The sequence below is a fragment of the Ambystoma mexicanum genome, chromosome 10 (assembly GCF_040938575.1).
Source record: "Ambystoma mexicanum isolate Mex_15411 chromosome 10, UKY_AmexF1_1, whole genome shotgun sequence".
Taxonomy (NCBI): Eukaryota; Metazoa; Chordata; class Amphibia; order Caudata; family Ambystomatidae; genus Ambystoma; species Ambystoma mexicanum.
Genome location: NC_090932.1, coordinates 610,751,923 through 610,770,196, shown reverse-complemented (window position 1 = coordinate 610,770,196; position 18,274 = coordinate 610,751,923). Strand labels below are relative to the sequence as shown.

The window sequence follows — 18,274 nt, the reverse complement described above, 5'->3', positions numbered from 1 at the left end:
CCATTTCTCCTTTTTGGGCACTAGACCTAGCAGGGAGCAGATAAAATCAGGAAAAGGAGGGATACTGAATGGCCCTGCTACTCTGGCCAAACTCTTTCCCGATCTTCTTCCTTACTGTCCCTGGATCGAACAATAATGATTCCTGATTTTTTGGGATTGACGCACTACTAGTGCCGGCGGAAGGGATTCTAAAACCTTCCAGGAAACCATGGTACAAAAAACAAGCATCAGCTGGCCGTGGGTAACTACTCAACCATGACTCCAGTCCCTGAAATATAGCCAGGGATTTGGCTGCGGTACACTGCTCCACCTCAGCCACCCCTTTTTCCACCCCGTCCCATGCTCACTTCCTCTGTTCCCGGTCTTTCTGTTTCTTGAAGCACTTGCTTTCAGTGTGGGAGGAACAAATGTGCTTGACCCTACAAGGGGCCCCTTTCACACACACTTTTTATTACTGCCAACAAACGGATTTAGCGTCCCTTGCCCTATTGGAGAGGCGGAAAACATTAGGTTATGCTGCAAGAAAGGAGTGGGGAGCCTTGCTTTGCTCACCAGCCGGGGTCAACTAATCCAACAAACTTTTTACATCCCTTTGGTACCACCTCATTGCGGGCTGATTAGCTTTCATCTGCCAGAACTGGGTATCATACTTTAGCCACGCAGCCTGATCATACTTGCGCTGTGCTCACACAATGGTGTTAAGATAATAAAAAAGGCCCCGCCCAGCTCCGGCTTCTTTTCTATCAGAACACTTGCATATATGGAAAAACCAGTAATCGAATTGGAAATGCGCTTATCCACCCATATCTTCCTATTCTTGAAGGATGAATCATTCCCCTCTTGCTTTTTCTCAGAGTTGGCACCCCTTGTAAAAGCAAAAGAGAAATATCGAGGCTGAGTACCACAAAAGGAAATACACCAAACACGGGCTTATAAAGATTCTCAGATCTTTATTCAAATAACTGTACAGTCTACAAAGGAACAAAGTATCAGATAGCTATCTGGCCCTCAGTACATCACAACGCATACCAGCCCTTTCGGTGTGAGAAGTGAGAGGTACTGGACGTATACATATCCTCATCTTTTATACAATTCTCAATCGCAATGACCAGCCCCTCTGCAAGTTAATTATTTTTAGACTAGGGTATGTGCCGAGTTCGCCTCTCGTTAGTCCAACTATATGCATGTGGATTACATCAAGTTTATAAAACAACAAGTCACAATGGCAACAGTGTATCTTAGAATTTGACATTAAGCCTTGGTACATGTTTTATACAATGCAGTTCAACAAGTGCTCACATTCAGTATTTAAACAACAATGTATTCAATGTATGCCCGCAGATCAGACTTGTTGGCGCGAGTAATCCTTTGATCTTCAGGTCAAACATAGGACATGGTCTTATTACACGACCCAAACATTTAGCCTACAGGCAGTTTAGGCATTAACCTGTGTAAAGGTCAGGACAGCTAAGGTTACGAGCAGGAGAACACTGTCCACCATTTTAGAATACAGAGTGACTTTGAGGTGGAAATCAAAATGGCGGATGTTCCCAAAATGGCGGCTAGGTCGATCTAAGGTCGAAACCTTACAATGCGGATTTCTTCACAGAGCGACTGGGCTTAGGCCAATATATACAATAAAGGAGGCATAATATGATATCCCATTTAACAAACCCTCCTTTTGGCCTAAGCCAAGCGCTAAACTACTTCTAGGCACTTCATGAGTAACTCCACGTCTCAAAGTCCATACTTCCTGAATCACTATCGGAAATATCAATTGCCATGAGGTCGGATACTAAGATTTCTTTCAGCATGAATTCATTGGAGATCTTCTCTGGGGCATATACTCTGTGCCCTAATGCACCCATCGCTTGTGCACAACATCCTCCTAACATCGAACATATACCAGGAAGACATTGTATACAGCAGCAAAGAAACAACAGAATACCTAAAATAATCATCAAGACCGAAAGTAACTTCCATCCCCAAGATCGTAGGAGGTCCCAGATCCAAGAGCTAAGTTCCCAGTTTCCCTCGGGAACATGCACTTCTGAACTAATGACGTACAGATTTTGGATTGCTATGGAAATCGTTGGGGAGGAATCTGGCACGAAAACGCAGCAAGCGGATCCCACTAATTTACATACCCCACCACGTTCAGCCAGGATGACATCTAGTGCCATCTGGTTCTGAAGTTCCACTAACCTTATTGCTTTCTGTTCTAACGTCATATTATAGAGTATGTCAGTGGTCCGGTTGATGGTCCTCTCCAGTACTCTCGCTAGTCCCCTGATATCTTCTGAGTTCAGTATTTGCCCCCAAAATGGCACAAATGATTTATCTAGATCGCCCAGAACTTGTGATGAAGTATCGCCAATCTCGTCCCGCCGTGGACGAGCCTTTGAAATTTCTATAGTGCTAGCAGTGAATACCCCGGGTAACAGAATCCCTAAATAACAAGTTCCCTGCCAATCCCTGGGTAACCATGGAAATGCTACATTACCGCAAACAAAGTAGACAGGTTCGCCTACATACAAAGGTCTGTTCTCACTAGTCAAATTCGCAACATTGGTGCAACCTTTAAAATCACCCATTGACTGTGTACCATTCCTCTGTATGCAGGAAGAAACTGAATTGGGGCTGTGGTTAACTGTATAAGAAGGTGGCGTGGCATCCCTATTGCCTGTAGGAGCCATTTTAAAAGAAATTAAAGATTGGAAAGGACGGGACAGTCTGTCAAAAGGCCTAATAGAAGCAACATTTGGCTTGCTCCTATTCGCAACTAGTGAGCATCCCAGGGGCATCAGAACACGTCTTTCAAAATCGTTCAAGTTCGTCCCATCAAAGTTCCCTGAGATGCTATTGTTCCATCGGCCAAAGAATAGTGCTCTAAGAGAAGCATAGCAAGCAGTTGTCAAAGGTAAAGGATGAATATACCAACCCAGCCCTTATCCCCGTGTTGCGGTAAATGCGAACAAACCCAACAGTTAGACCTATTAAGAATGGTATGTGTAGCATTCATGATGAGTAATAGAGTGTTGTTGTGATAACTCTGTCTGTGCTGAGAATCTCTCAGAGATAAAGTATGCAGATGTACAAAAGGAGTAGGAACAGTGGGTACATTTTCAGTGGGTAACACATTTTCGAGCGGATGTACTTCTTCCAGATGCCAAAATCCTGAGGCAATGACTATTGTAAAACCAATCAACATTATTACTAAGCAACAATACGTGTTCGGGGCCCACACATTTGAATGTTCATTTCCGTAGCTGGTCACACAGTCTCTTATCTTTTCTGTATGAGTGGGAGCGGTTGCAGGCATTGTTCTTCAAACGATTTACACCAATGTTTTTTTGCTGGCGACCTCCAGGCCGAGCGTCTTCTTAGTCCTTTCACAAACCCTAGCCAACAGAATCCCTTTCTACACAAATGATTGGCCAAAAAGGCAAGCCCTTGATGATTTTTCTTTGAAGGCACAGCCGAACCGTGCGGTAGGTCTATTTCCTCGGACTCAGATCGTACCTTGTGATCCCTGGTACTGAATGATCTGTGAACGTGTCATCACTTCCCATTGGAAGCGACGAATCCAAAGCAGGATCTGATGCAAGATCTGGAACAAATTCAAAAGACGAAACTGTTGGAGAGTTTGGAGGCGAAATGGCTGTTTCCCCAGGCCTCACGGGCTCGGGGAGAGTCTCTGATGCACTCTCGATGCTGTTTACTGCTTCGTGATAATTGGTTGCAGTACTGGTGAGGGGTTCTGTATCTTCTGTAGCGTGTGACACAGGGTGTGGAATCCTCTTGATGTGGGATGGCTGGATCCAATCTTCTTTCCTGCTACTCGCACCGCCGTCTGTGTGACGAGGGGGACCTGATGCAGGCCCCGCCAATGAGGTGCGTGGCAAGAGGATCGCTCGAATGCTTTCGTAAGGACCCACTCACCCGGCCGTATGCTGTGGCCGGGGCCCTCGTATTTCACAGGTAAAGGCTCTCGCACCTGGTGATAAATCAAATACAGATTTTCTGTTAACTGGCCACAATAGTCAGAAAGAAGTTCATTATCGACCTTGCGCAAAGAACGGGGCCTGGGGACATTCCAAATGTTAGCTGGCCTACCCATGACCACCTCAAAGGGAGAGAGCCCAGTCTTAGTTTCAGGGGTTGTCCTCATGGACAATAATACGATCGCTAAGGCATCCAGCCATTTTAGTTTGGTGCTGGCACACATCTTAGCAAGCTTGTTTTTGATGATGCCGTTGTGTATTTCTACTAGTCCAGCACTGTGCGTGTCTGGTAGAATGGAATCGTTTATCGATCTGTAATCCCGCGCACATCTGCAGAATTACAGCAGCGATAACACGTGGACCATTGTTTGACCAGATGACTCTTGGCAAACCAAATCTTGGAAAATATTCCTTTAGCATGGTCTTTGCCGTGGTCATGGCTGTGGCATCTTTGACGGGAAAAGCTTCAACCCATTTGCTAAAGACACAGTTGACAACTAATACGTACTTAAAATTATGGCAACGCTCCATTTCGATAAAGTCAAAATGAATCTCCTCAGAGGGGACAGAAGGTGGACCAAAACTACCCCTAGGAGTTGATGTGCCCTTTCCCACATTGTGCTGCAAACAAATCGTACATCCCTGAACGAACCGTTCAGCTACTTTAGGGATTTTATCATTTACCCACAAATTTTGAAACATTTTAGTGACCTTAGAGCAGAAATATGAGTGGGACCATGAGCCATAACAACCATCATCATAAAATATGCGTCAGGCAATAGCCATTTCCCTTCAACTTTGTCCACCCAGCACCCATCCTCATCCAGTTTTCCCAAGCCCTCAGCCCATTTCTTAGATTCTTCTAACGTGGCATCGGCTTGAATATTCTTTACGGAATCAATACCCTTGTCCAAAGTACAGGCATTTGTGGCTTCCCTTGAAGTATACATTTCTGAAGAGGGATCAGTGGCAGTCTGTTTGGCTATCTGGTCAGCGAAAGCATTACCTTTTCCTACATTGTCTATGACCTTCTGATGTGCTGCGCATTCCATGATAGCTAGCTGAGTAGGGAGGGCAAGCGCTGAGAGTAACAGTACTATCAAGGAGCCATGTTGGATTTTATTACCATGTGAAGTCAAGAAACCTCTTTCTGCCCAAAGTCTGCCGAAGTTGTGAACCACCCCAAAGGCATACTGACTGTCAGTATATATATTTACTGTAAGCCCTTTGGAAAGTTCACAAGCTCGGGTCAATGCTATAATCTCTGCGGCCTGCACAGAGTTATGCGTGATTCTTTTGGTCTCCACGACCGTGCTAAATGTGGTGATTGCATAAGCAGCTGTGGGTGTACCATCCAGGAGTTTGAAACAGGAGCCGTCACAAAACAGCTCCCCTAGCGGATTATTCAAAGGAGTGTCCCTTAGGTCAATTCTGCCTTTAGTCTCTTTTTCTGTGGTGTAAAGGCAGTCATGTGACTCTTCGTCACTGCAAGCAGCACCTTGCGGGAAAGGTAGAAGTTCAGCCGGATTAAGGACACAACACCTCTTCATTTGGATGTACATGCAAACAAGATCAATTCGTATCTCGTTAATCGTGCAAAGGTGAGGTGTTGCGTTTGTGTTCTGTTTAATAGAATATCTACAGAGTGAGGTACCATCAGGGTTAGAGCATGGCCTAGGACCATTCCCTCGCTCTGTTTAAATGGACGCAGCAGCAGCAGCGACAGCTCTCAAACATCTTGGCAAAGCACATGCTACAGGATAAAGGGCAGAAGAAAAGTAGCCGCACGGCCTGTTCTTCCCTCCATGTTCCTGCGTTAATACAGCCAAAGCACATCCATCACATTCATGCACATACAACACAAAGGCCTTTTCATAGTTTGGTGTGCCCAAAACTGGTGCCAAGCACAATGCAGTCTTGAGCAGATCAAATGCTCGCTGGTGTTCCAAATTCCACGGCAATGTCGAAGAAATGCCCTTCTTCGTCAAAGCTAACATTAGTTTAATCACTAAGGAGACATTCGGGATCCACTGCCTACAGTAAGAAGCCATACCTATCAAGGCTCTTCTGTGTATTTGGGACAGACATGCTAGAAATGATTTTTATCCGTTCAGGTGTCAACCTTCTTCCCTCCTTTGACAGGAGATAGCCTAAATAGGCGACCTCCTGTCGACAATATTGACATTTTTTAAGCAAAGCTTTGTGTCCATGTTGAGCTAGATGAATAAGCAACAACACAGTGCCCTCCTTACAAGCACTCTCTGAGTCAGCAGCTAAAATCAGGTTGTCAACATATTGAAGCAGTGTACAAGTAGAGGGCAACTCAAGGGTATCGAGCTGCTCTTTCAAAGCCCTACTATAGATGCTAGGACTTTCTGTGTAACTTTGCGGTGCATGGGTAAAAGTAAACGAGCGTCCCCCTAAGGTGAACGCGAACAAGTATCTACTGTCCTTATGTATAGGGATACTAAAGAAGGCGTTCTTTAGATCCACAACACTAAAGTAGCTGAAGCCAGGATCATAGTCAACATGGTTGTCACATCAGGCACAATAGGACATTGTGGAGCAACAATCATATTAATGGCATGTAGATCAATAATAAAATGGAAGGGAATTGAATTATCGCCTTTTGTGTACACGGCATAATCAGACTATTGCACAAATTACCTGCAATTTCCTCAATCACCCCTCGATGCACAAAATCAGAGACGATGCATTTCAAAGCTTGCTCACCATCAACCGAGATCTTATACTGGGGAATACGTGGCAACTTCACTGCATGTTTCAAAACAATCTTAACGGGCTCAATTTGCAAAACACCGACATCATTGTCGTCAATCGCCCACAAACGCTCCGGAGCATCTCTAAATTCCGGCGGCAATGGTCTGGTCAAGAATTGAGAGACAGAAAGTTGCTGTGGTGAAATTGTCAAATGCACTCCATCAGAAGAACAATGAATTACCGCATTTAATTCCTTCAACAGATTCAACCCCAACAAATTCTCTCCACAATTTGTGGTCAAAAGGAATGGACAGTGGTCCGTAAATGGACCCAAAGAAATAGGTACCAGTGAAGAAACCGGATAGACTACTCGTGTGCCAGAAAACCCTACAGAAACATTGGTTTGCCCTGACAGTGGAATGTTTGGAACCCGCAAATCATCAATGGAACACTTCTGTGCCCCTGTGTTTATCAAAAATAGATGTTTCCTATTACCCACTAACATTTCAACATAGGTACCTTTCTGATTAACGGGAATAGGCGTTGGTTCCAAACCCTGTTTCAGGCAATCCTAGCAAAACAGAATGTTGTTGACAGGAAGTTTTTCAGAGAGGTAAGCAGCAGAAGGATGGTCAAAAATGTTTCTATTATCCACACTTGATGCCTGATTGTCCTGCGAAAAAGGTTGCTGTGAATATTGTGAAATCTGACCTCTACCAGGACCCCCTACCCCTGGGCGGTCTCTGGATCGTCTACCCATATTCCCAAATATGTTATTTGACCTCTCCTGGAGGATCAGGCATTGTGCACACCAATGACCCTCTTGTCTGCAATAAGCACACTGGTTAATGTTTACAGGACCCCAGGGCGCATTTCCTTGTGGAACGTACTGACCTCTAAATTGCGAATTACCCTCTCTAGGGCCTCTTACAATTTGCTGCAATAGTACTTTTGTCTTTAAGTCACCTTTTCTCTTTTCAACTCTTTCCTTTTAGTTATTGACGCGATTCTCGTAGTACTGAGCCATGTGCAGTACTTCTGACTGAGACTTTGCTTGCCAAGCGCTCTCGGAGGACATGATCTGTGACTGGATGTCAGGCAGCAATCCACACACAAATTTGTCCACAAATGACCTTTTCCCATACTATGTGCTTAAGTCCTGCCCAGTGTAATCTGAAAATACTTGTTTGAACCGGTTGAAGAACTCGGTAGCACCCTCAGATTTCCCTTGGGCACAGGCCGTAACCTTGTCCCAAATAATCCTTCTTTCAGGAATTATAGTCTTCAGTTTTGTAACTATTCAATCAGGTAAAGTTAGTATTACCTGTGGTGGTCTCTCACCAGCTAGTCTTTCTCTATTGAGTCTAGTCATAGTATCCCATGAATCTCCTAAACCTGGTACATAATCTATAGTCCTAATATGTTTCTACAAATCAATGGGCAGGAGTACGGGAAACAACAGATCAATATCACTTAAGGTGAATACTGAGGATTGTAAAACAGACTCTATTTCTTTGTAGAACATTGTCGGATTCTTCCTAATATTGGGAATGAACTGTTTAATGGTGTTCACTTCCTGTCTCGAGAACGGGACGTGAACGAACTGCGACACATAATGTGCAGGAATTTCTTGAGCAGCAGTACCTGCTGCAGCATTAGCTGGAATCCCTTCTTTTGGGACAAATGTCGGAGGGACCTCTCTCATTGGCAGCTGAGAAGTAGGCAACTCTGAACGCTTACTAAGCAACAGAGCTAAATCGAGCGCTAAAGCAGCTGAAGAAGTGTCAAACGAAAAAGCCCTCTTATAAAAACTCAATAACTCTTCGGGACAACAAATCTTTCTTTTTACGCACTCATCCTGTGGGTACTCTACCATTATCTGTATCACTTTCCTCTGCATTTCTGGCATATACTGACTATAGGTGTCATACACTTCAACGGGAGCTATCGATGTATCTGAGATCCACCTAATCGCATCTTTCATTCAAATTCGTGTTTCCTCAGTTATCGATTTTCGACAAGGAGGAAACCGTTTCTGTACGAACATAACATCCAAGCTATCACCATCTACATCTTCATTCTTTAGCCCTTCCAATTCCCTTCTATACCCAAAAACCCTCTCAACATGCTCTTGTACCTTCTCCGCAGTATCTCTATAAAGTATTCAGATCCCTTAATCCTTGTGGGAGATCTGTATCACTTAGTCTGTTCCACATTACACATAAATGAATTCCTAATCCCTCAATAAAAACGGTTTTCTCAGGAAAATTATCTAAATTATAAAGTGTAGCAAGAATATCAGCGTGGTCACCCTTCTCCATGCAATGCTTAGCCCACGCAGTTTACTCACACTTTTTCTCTTAAGGTACAGTATTATGAGTTACAACCCTCGATCCCACTCCCCGATCTACTACAAGTGGTGTAGAACCACTTGGAAGAGGGAGAGTAGGCAAATTTTGAACATCCGGATACAGAGGTACTATTGCTGGCGCGGCAGGCAAGCTCACCGGACCCGTAACAGTAGGCAAAGGTGGAGGAGCAGGTGGAGGAGCAGCGACATGAGGAGGAACAACGGGAGGAAGAGGAACATTAAGAGGATCAATAGGAGGAGCAGGAGGAGCAACAGGAGGAGGAATGACAGCAGGAAGAGGAACATACAGATGTGGCGCAGGGGCATCAGGCCTTCGTTTATTTAACAGTTTATCTATAAGTTCATCAGATACATGAAAGTCTTTAGAAGGATAAATGTTCTGGATACCAAGTGAGAAAGCCCTATCCATATTCTTAACTGGCTCAGACTGTTTACTCTGGCCATATAACAACGCTTGTTCGGCGTTCGTCATATGACGGCGCACATGCTTTTCTCTACTCTTAAACTGCTGCATAGTTTCTTTCTAATACATCGAATGCTGCAGGTCTAGCCTTTTTCTTCAATAATATAGATGCTAAGTATTCAATACGAGGGATTTCAAAACTACCATTGATTGGCCACTGAAGTTCGGAAGCATGTCTAGTTTGTCTGTGCCAAATATCGTTAAATACTATACTACCAATGCTGTGCTTACAGTACATAGTACACGCCGGCGACCACTCCATTGGTGCCGGTCGGCCAAATTCCAAAGATTGTCTGTCAATGCGGAATAACGCCCTGAAACAGGCAGACAATTTCCCAGGCATATCAGAATACTTGTGTTACCTGGTCAATAATTGCACTTGCAAGTGTAATGCGCCAAAACAAATTATCAGGATACTTAAGAATCGGGTCAAGACTCACCTAATCAAATCCTAAGGAGGTCCGATCGGAATACACATTTTTCTAACTAAGGTGCCTCGTTGTTGGTGATTTCGGCAAATCTGCCCACCTTGATATATGGACCCTCGTCGAGATGCTGACTCGGACCGCGGGCTCACCGTGCAGGGATCAGGTTGTGCAGCGCTGCTGAGGTGTCGCGTCTCATCCGAGAAAGGGGCACCTTTTTACACCGTTCGATCCCGGTCCGATAGCCGCGTCAACCTTCAACGAGCTGGCATCAATCTTGAGGGTCCCTAGTCGGGCGCCATCTGTAAAAGCAAAAGAGAAATATCGAGGCTGAGTACCACAAAAGGAAATACACCAAACACGGGTTTATAAAGATTCTCAGATCTTTATTCAAATAACTGTACAGTCTACAAAGGAACAAAGTATCAGATAGCTATCTGGCCCTCAGTACATCACAACGCATACCAGCCCTTTCGGTGTGAGAAGTGAGAGGTACTGGACGTATACATATCCTCATCTTTTATACAATTCTCAATCGCAATGTCCAGCCCCTCTGCAAGTTAATTATTTTTGGACTAGGGTTCGTGCCGAGTTCGGCTCTAGTTAGTCCAACTATATGCATGTGGATTACATCTAGTTTATAAAACAACAAGTCACAATGGCAACAGTGTATCTTAGAATTCGACATTAAGCCTTGGTAAATGTTTTATACAATGCAGTTCAACAAGTGCTCACATTCAGTATTTAAACAACATTGTATTCAATGTATGCCTGCGGATCAGACTTGTTGGCGCGAGTAATCCTTTGATCTTCAGGTCAAACATAGGACATGGTCTTATTACACGACCCAAACATTTAGCCTACAGGCAGTTTAGGCATTAACCTGTGTAAAGGTCAGGACAGCTAAGGTTACGAGCAGGAGAACACTGTCCACCATTTTAGAATACAGAGTGACTTTGAGGTGGAAATCAAAATGGCGGATGTTCCCAAAATGGCGGCTAGGTCGATCTAAGGTCGAAACCTTGCAACGCGGATTTCTTCGCAGAGCGACTGGGCTCAGGCCAATATATACAATAAAGGAGGCATAATATGATATCCTGTTTAACACCCTATGTATTAGATCAAAAACATCCACATATTCCACTCTCTATATTTTCTCCTTTACCTCACTAGTTAAATGCCAGCACAACCTGCCACCCGATGACAAGAGAGGAGCCACACTCCCGCGTGCGTTAGCTGACAAAGGTCCTGCTGCCATGCCCCCTGCATGGGACACTGTTATTTACTCCCCTGCCTTTGCAGACCACACCTGAGCAGCTGATACCACTGCTGCCCCCCTGCAGCCTGTGCTGGCAATGGTGTAGCTAGTGGGGGCACAATGGGAGCCATCGTCACTGGGTTCTAAGGTGTAGCCAGAGCGGGCAATGCCCCCTGCGGTTCCCCCAGTGACTGTTGGGTACCAGTCTTCCCTCCCGCCCCCACCCAGCTGCACCCCTGTCCCTGCCACAGGCTGTTCTGGCGGCTTGCCTGCGGCCCCTGTAACTGAAAACAAACTACCCTAATTGAATGTGGGCAAGAACATTGGCCCCTGGTTTGCGGCCCCAATTTTATGCACACAAAAAGAATTTGGCCCGTTCAACCCATACATTGCTTGTGGAAATAGCATATTTGGCCAACCTGGTACCTGAAACCTCCCTCCCTGTGGTTCCCCACCTCAAGGTGCCACTGTGACCCGCCCCTGGGCCTGTAGACTTATCAGCAATTGATCCTACACCTGGTCCTTGAGCTGGATGCCCCATCTCATTCCCTGGCAGGAGTCCAGTTTGGCCCACCACTGGTGCTACAATGGCAGGTAAGGCTGCGACTGCCTCACCTGATGGTCCCGCCAATGCATCTTCTGGAGCAGCTGCAGTGGTATTATGTTGCCTCCTCTTTTTTGCAGGAGGCTCGCTGCTGCCCGGCACATCTTGTGGGACTTTAGGCTTTCTCGCCTTAGCACTAGGGGCCCTTGCAGGTGGCTGCTGCACTGGTGCTTCTGCCACAGGGATACAATCCTCTAGCATGTCGTGTACTCACTGCATGCCCCTTTCCTTGGCTTTGTCAAGAAACCTAGCCATCACTGCTAGTTGCTGTCGCTCTATGCTGTCCGAGCGCCCTGTTTTACTTTTCCTCTGGGCCATATCGCTGACCAGATTCCTCCTTTTGCCAACCTAAAAGAGCAAATGTAGAGGACACTTACATTCCTGCTTCAGAGTGCAATAAAACTTCATGTTGCAATGTCCTTACCCTATTAGCATGTCATGGCTAACCCTATGCTCCTCCTTTGTCTCCCCCTTTGCCTCTGATGGTACTCCACATGAGGCACACATACATTTTTTTCTCTCCATCCTGCATCATAAGTTGAATTGCAGGCAAAAAGAACCCTTGCACAATTGCCTACCTTGCACCACCACGGTAGGATGCCTGGGTGGTGGTTGTTCCCCCACCACATGATTCCCCTGCAGTATAACCATAATCCCTTCATCATGGTGCACGTGTGGCATTCTGGGCGCCATTATCGTAATTTCTGTCCATACATCACCCCAATCAGGAAATACCTCACATTCATGATCGCTGCTGCCATGGCGGTACTGCCAGTGTAATAGCAATGACCTTCTCCATGCCATCAAATTGCGTGGTCGCCTGCATGTTGCTCTGTACACCCAACTCCCCCACTTCGCTCCATGCCTCACTGGATGCCAAGCCGCACAGTATGGTGGGCACAAGATCCTGATCTTCCTAAAACGTATCCAGGAAGCGCTACAAAGTTTTTCCATCACAAAACTAAGATGAATGCCCCCTTCAGATTTGCATCCTGGTTGCCTTTGCAAATGAGTCCAGGCTCATGGTGAGCATTCCCTTATTCTGATGCCTCTTGGATCATACTTGCTTCGGCTGTCTACATCCCCAATAATTCCTAACTGATTGCTGCACCTCTGGGCCCTTTGCTAATGGCGTGCACCCAACATAGCACTTTACAATACACTGCATTTCCAGTGCCTTTCCTCTAAGAGCATGCGCCACAACAAACTAAGCATTTTCTACAATACCACCGTAACCCCAGCACCACCCCTCCACGCCTTTCACCGCGGACCTTCACCCACCTTTATACAGTATTACAGTAAACCCTGCACTGCTGCCTTAAACATAACCACAGTATTACGGTACCCTTAGCGCCGCCCCTCCGTAGCGCCGCCCCTCCGCGTCATTCACTACGAATGTGTCACTGTACACTCAGAGCTCTTGCCTGACCCCCCATCCTATGTTCACCTGGCCTAAACATCTAGACGGTCCATGCACCATTATCCACAAGCCCTTACTTCTCGGATGCTGGAACCTTCTCGCACCTCACCTGACCGACACCATCACACCGCAGATGACCGGCACGACAGAACTGCTGATCAGGAACGCGACGTGGAGCTTCACGAAGCAGGACATGCAGGAATATGATACACAAGTATCTCCAGAGAATCCAGGAGCGCGTGGGATACAGCAACGGGGTAGCAAGAGAAGGCTTCAAGCTGGACCAACCTTATATGTATGCTTGCCCGCCCCCCCCCCAGATGCAGGTAAGGTGGCTAGCCCGGGCTTCTTTCAGGCCGTGCCCCTCAACCCCCGGAAGTCTATCACCCTCCCCAGGACAAAGTCCCCCCCTCCCTGACCCACGAGGCAGCCCCAAATTGAGCTGCTTCTGCCGGACCATGGCGGCACCTCCATTTTGGATGCACCAGCTTTGACCACTGGCTCCAGACAGTGTGGAGGAAGCTGGACTCTGCTGTTTTTGTGCAGATATGTAGATCTATTATAAAATGCTCACATTAGCAGCAGCCAGGGACTATGTCACACTTGTGGGAGGCCTTCTGTCTCTGCCACAGTCAGAATCCATGGTCCATGTACTGACATGCATTTGAAGTAAAACCTTAGGGACTGCTCCAAGTGTAAACCCTTATGAAACCCTGGCTCCACTTGGGCAAATGGTAAGGGAATCCCTCACGATCCAAGTCTTCAACTGCATATGCCATGTTGCAGATGGTACCTAAGAGGTCTATCGGAACCTTCTGGGACATTATGGGCTAGAGGGTCACTGTTAAGCGGAAACCTGTGCAGTTTCCTCTGGGACCACTACAAAAGATTTAGGCCTACAGGTGTTTGGCAGTAAACCCACTTGGTAGCAGTCTGTACCACACAGATTCACTTGGTAGCTGTGGCTGAGCAGTCAGACTTCCCTCAAGAAGAGTTAGGCAGTATGTGGAGTATACAAAATAGGGCAATTTACACAGTAGAACAGTAGGACACAGAACAGAGCTTGGGTGTAAAGATATATAGTTATTTATTTATAAAAACACATCTATGAAAAACACACTGGCACTAATACGGCAAACAACTTCAATTACAATTACTATAAGTATCTCACTCCTCTAACAATATTTCGACAAGTTTAGGTTCAACGGCACCACTTATTTGCAGACAGAGGTGAATGCTTTAACCTAGATGGCACTCTAATATTCGTTAGAACGGGAGAGAAAAGGCAGGGTATGAAACCAACTCGGTACCCACTCTTTTATGAAGCAAATGCAAGGATAAGTAAGGCAGGGTCTCCAGTGGATCACAAAGTTCAGAGGCCACGCCCACTCGGAGAGAGGCAAGGCGATATGTCCCAAAAAAGTATCACAGTGGAAATGCACTTCGAGTCTTTGTAGCAAATTGTCACAGAAAGGGTGGACCAGTTTAGAACAAAAAGTTAAGAAGGTCTGGAGGCGACCCAATGGGAAGATAAGGATTTAAGACACCTCACGCTAACCATCACAAGGGAAGCCAGGCAGACACGGTACCTTGTAAGTGACGAGACAGCTCCGGCGGGGGCAGTTGTTCCTGGTGGTGGATGCAAGTCGGGGCTTTGCCAAGAGATGAGATGATCTCGTTGTCGAAGGAAAGATGAAGACCGTTGCACCACCAGGGAAGAGACCAGCCGCGGAGTGCTCCGTCACAAGGCACCACCTTTTGGTTGTGGTATGGGCTAGTGGCTATCCGGTTGCCGGGGTGCTCAGCATGGGCAATTCGACCACTACGCCCTGGAAGCGAAGAAAAAGCAAAGGGACTGGTTGTTCCCACCAGTCAGGGGGAGAGGACTTTCCAGCTGGGAGATCTCCTCTGTCGTTGGGAAGTGGTGAGTCGGTTCAGCAGGGCTCCACCGGAGGTGTCGTCGTTGCAGGTCGGCTCAGCTTTACCCTCGTTGGATTCTTAGGTCCTGTGGCGACTTCTGAAGATCCAGTCCCAAAAGCCCTGCTTTTATGCAGCAAACCCCCATTCATTCAGCCTAGCTGTCAATCAAAACACGCTAAGTGGTGAGCGGGGTGGCTCACCACTTGGGCCAATCACACCAGAGTGCGACTTGAGTTGGCAAGGCAACTCAGTCCAGGGTGCCTAAACCCCCTCCCACGCCCCCTGTGGTACCCAGACAGAATGGCACCACTCTGGAGGGCCTCTGTGTAGAAGCCCGCCAAAAGTGGAACAAAGGGCTCAACCTTTGGTTCGGAGTTACAGAGGTGAACACAGACGCCATTTTAAAAACCGAGTTCTGGCAGAAAAATACCAACCGGTAGATTTATTTAAGACAAATAAACCGGCGGTATGTTAGGGACTAACGGGAAAAAGTATTAGCCTCCAACAATGGGAAGAATCCCATAGAGTTATATTCGGGGTCGAAAATAAAAAGTAGTTTCCACTGCCACCAGCCAAAACTCGATGAGGGGGGACGGGACAGTGCCCCCTTGAATAACAGACCCAGGGGTAATCAAATTACCCCTACTAGTACGTCCACAATAGGATGGTTTGTACTAGTTCTGTTAGTAAATTTAGGTCTAGTAAAGCCAATGGTGACTTTACATGCCTTGGGAGACAGTCAGTCCCAGGGTATGGAGTCTATGGTGGGGATCCTCTAGGACGCCCCAGTGTTACGGCACGGAGGGTGCGGTGTAACTCACATAGTAAAACACATGAGACCCTATGGAGTAAAAGACCCCATAGCCCATAGAACACATTGGCATTCACAGGAATCAACCACATTCATGTCCAAGAGGGGGAGAAAAGAGTCTCACTCTTGGCAGGATGGACAAAAACAAACTCCAGAAATCCAGCAACGCTGCTGGGGGACTCACTAGGTTAGGAAATTCAGCCTAAACAGAGAATTCTCCCTAACAGTCACAACCCATAATAGACCAAATGCTTTTGTGATGGTAATAATATGATATAAGTCATTTATAACGCGCCTGTACACAAGTGTTTCTAGGCGCGACAAGACAAGGAAGAGGAGACAAACAAAGAGAGGACAAAACAAACTATCTTACTAGGCATTGTTATTCAGATCGCGCAAGTGCAGACCATGCAGTCCTCTATGGCGTTAGCCATGCCATAAACACTCTTCTGAAGGACAGGCAATCTGCTACAACTCTCAAAGGCACAGGAAGTGTATTCCACAGTAGAGCTGCATGCCACAAAATAGATCTGCCCCCATCAATACACTTTGGAAAGTAGGCTTTTCAAAGAATGTTATGGTCTCTTACTGATATCAAATACCATTGGTCTCTAAGGAAGTAGAGCCGATGTCATGTCAGGCGGAACCAGCTTTGAAGTACAAGCCCCTGAAGCTTGGAACTCGCTTCCGCTCAGTTTAAGAAATTAAGAATCCCTCACAACGTTCAGAAAAGTACTAAAAATAAAGTTGTTTAACTAAACCGTTACCATACTGCACTGCCACCATCATTGTTCCTCTGTAACCTCGGAACAACGTTAAACACTATCATTGAATGTCTAGAACTGCCTCTGAAACAAATGTCATAACATGCATCTAGTGAATATTCTGTAACACCGCCACAATGCCTCTGGGCCGCTGGGTGCTTTATAAATCCAAATAAATAAATAAATAAATAATCTAAAAGTCCTGATAATTAAGGCCCAACTAAGTGCAACTACCAGCAATCAGTGTACACTGAGAGATGTGGTGATGGGGGTCCCTCGATTGAAGGTCACCTAGGTGTCCTGTGTAAAGGGGCTGTATGGGAGATGCATACTTTAAGCAGCATTAGACCTAAATCACTGTTTTATAAATATCGATCAACATTTTAAATGCCACATGCACCCTTATCTCCAATCATTCTATGGTATTCCTGAATGCTGACCCTGCCTTGAATTCGAGCGTCTTTTACATGTGGGGTTCAGATACAACCACGCATGCCCTTTACAAATTCAGTTTGGATCATCCAGCTGAGTCGAGAATACCAATAGGATTTCCAAAGAAGAGCTGACCTTGTACCCATGTGCCGGGTTGTGATTGAATGTGAACGGATGCAAAACTGTGTGCCTTGTACTCCTCAGATATTCGATGTTTATAAGAAATAAAATGCGAACCGCAAAGCTAAAGAAAATATTCAAGTAGGTGTTTAGTAGGCAGTTTTTACTTTACAAATCCAGACATCACATCTGTTTTATATATAAACCAAGCCACATATAAACTGTGGCCTTTTCACATTTTGCCTGCATCGCTATTATTTTACTCTGCACTGAGTTGCTCATGGGTGTAACTGTGTAAAATCTGCAATAAGAGTGCCTTGCATTTTACTCTTACGTTTGCTTACATAATTTTAAAAGATGGTTTAATTTCCACTCCATTGAAGCCGGGACTGCAATGTATAATATTTATTTAAAAAAGAGAAACGCAACAGGAAATCAGTGACCTCACTAGCATGTAGAATACGTGTAGACGTAAAGCTTTCTTATTATTTCGGAGTGCGTGTAGCTCCAGCGGATCAAGTCTTTCCTATCTCTGTATCCAAGCTGTGTGGTTAAGGTCAGGTGATCACGATACGTGGCGCCGATTGGCCAGTCGGCTGGCAACAGCTGCAAAGTAGGCTGCTTCCAGAGACAGGGAGCCACTGTTGTTCCAACATAGCATTTAGAGTGAAGTTATTCTGTAGGCTTCAAGATGCAGCTATGGGCTGCGCTGCCAGTGTTGTTTTGCTTCAAGCGTTGCGGGCTGTGGTGCAGAGGAACTGTGCACACATCTGCACGCAGCGACAAGAGGAATTGACGCACGAGACTGTGCTCCTGGATAGCGCTGATGAGATAAGCAGACCACGCACACTCATAATGGTACGGAAGATCTGATCACGCAGTGAGAATGTTGAAATTGTTTTTTTCTGTCTGGGCAAAGTAATGTTATCCCGCCCTGTACCTGGCCAATGACAGGACGACG

General features: G+C 45.9%; 1 protein-coding gene across 4 annotated transcripts in view; it reads left to right on the top strand.

Moving 5' to 3' along the window:
- Positions 1 to 17,922: 17,922 nt before the first annotated feature.
- Positions 17,923 to 18,274, top strand: part of DOCK10 (dedicator of cytokinesis 10) — a 2,208,289-nt gene continuing 2,207,937 nt past the window's right edge. For all 4 annotated transcript variants that reach the window (XM_069618176.1, XM_069618179.1, XM_069618177.1 and 1 more), the window contains exon 1: positions 17,923 to 18,171. In XM_069618176.1, the coding sequence (XP_069474277.1) occupies positions 18,013 to 18,171 (159 nt within the window). In that variant the 5' untranslated portion in view covers positions 17,923 to 18,012. The remainder of the gene's footprint in view (positions 18,172 to 18,274) is intronic.